The sequence below is a fragment of the Parasteatoda tepidariorum genome, chromosome 9, assembly GCF_982258835.1.
Source record: "Parasteatoda tepidariorum strain Cologne lab strain chromosome 9, Ptep-v5.0, whole genome shotgun sequence".
In the NCBI taxonomy this organism is placed as follows: domain Eukaryota; kingdom Metazoa; phylum Arthropoda; class Arachnida; order Araneae; family Theridiidae; genus Parasteatoda; species Parasteatoda tepidariorum.
Window position 1 is genome coordinate 69,971,427 of NC_141763.1, and position 1,472 is coordinate 69,972,898.

Genomic DNA, 1,472 nt, shown 5'->3' on the forward strand with positions numbered 1-1,472 from the left:
TGAATAAAGTTCACGATTCTAAAAATACTTAAATAATCATCATGCTTTTAACTATTTTTTTTTTAACCTAAAGGTAGCTATTGACTCTCTTCGAAGTTGTTTCAAATTACATTCATAAAATCAATTTAACTTGCCTCAACATCTAAATTTTCTTCATAAATATTATTCTCAGTGCTATTATTTTTAACATCCCTAAACCAACAACATCTAATATTTTTTGAAGTTATAGTTCCAGTCTCAGATTGTACGAGGCCTGTCTAAGAAGTATCCGACCTTAATTTTTCCTGCGCAAAGTAGTGACTCTAAGGCGGCGCCTTAGTGCACAGTGGAAGGAGAAACCTTAATGCACATGACTGAATTTTTTCACCGTGTTCGCTTCTGCAACTCGCTGGCTGGTGGTCGCCAAGTAAGGTGCTGTTCGTAGTGTTCGTCGGATTTAGTTTTCTCGCAAGATGACTGAACGAATTGAGCAAAGATACTGCATCAAATTCTGTCAAAAGCTAGGTGATTCTCAAAGCCAAACAATTCGTAAGATTCAGCAGGTGTTTGGAGAAGAAGCGATGGGTGTAACACAAATTAAGAAGTGGTTCAACCGATTCAAAGATGGCCGCACATCAGCGGAGAGTGAGCAACGTTGTGGCAGGCCTCTAACTGCTCAGAGTGCAGTTAATGTTGAGAGGTTGCGAAATTTGGTGATGGCAGATCGTCGTTTGACAGTGTGGGAGATTGCAGAAGAGGTTGGAGTGAGTAAAGATTCTGCACATACAATTTTGCGTGAAGATTTGAACATGAACCGAGTGGCTGCAAAATTCGTACCCAAGTTGTTGTCGTCGGAACAAAAAGCACGCCTCTGCACATTCATCCCAATTGATGCACACTTTCTTATCCAAACATGGAATTACAACCGCTTGCCAACCTCTCTACTCTCCAGACCTGACTCCTTGCAACTTCTGGTTGTATCCAAAATTGAAGACGCGACTGAAAGGATCTAGTTTTGAGAGTAGAGAAGAGATAATGCTGAACGCGACGACGGAGCTGAACACCATTCCAAAAGAAGACTTCCAGAGGTGTTTCCAGCAGTGGAAGGATCGGTGGGCTAAGTGTGTGCAAGCACAAGGGGCCTACTTTGAAGGGGATTAGGGTCCCAACTCCGTCAGGTATTCGAAATATTTTTTCTGGCCAAAGGTCGGATACTTTTCAGACAGGCCTCGTATATATTATCTGCTAATAGAGAATGTGTGCATCTGCTTATCCCGCAGTTTTACCCGATTTTCTAAATCTTACTTTTCTTAACCCTCATTACTCGTATCTTTATTTCGAAATATTAGTAATAGATTTGCTACTTTCAAGTATTTTAATTTACGAGTATTCTCAGCTTTCGAATAATTTAAATCTGAACATGCGCTTTTAATTGAAAGTTTAGAGTTCGTATTTGAATTTCCACTATCACTTCGGCATTTGTTTTCAAATAC

General features: G+C 39.9%; 1 protein-coding gene across 1 annotated transcript; it reads left to right on the forward strand.

Moving 5' to 3' along the window:
• Nucleotides 1-452: 452 nt before the first annotated feature.
• Nucleotides 453-992, forward strand: LOC147804233 (protein GVQW3-like). The gene has a single exon (XM_087151464.1). The coding sequence runs from the start codon at nucleotides 453-455 to the stop codon at nucleotides 990-992; it is 540 nt and encodes a 179-aa protein (XP_087007590.1).
• The last annotated feature ends 480 nt before the right edge of the window (nucleotides 993-1,472 follow it).

Coding starts and splice junctions, on each gene's coding strand:
- LOC147804233 (XM_087151464.1), top strand. CDS start 453: ATGACTGAACGAATTGAGCAAAGATACTGCATCAAATTCTGTCAAAAG.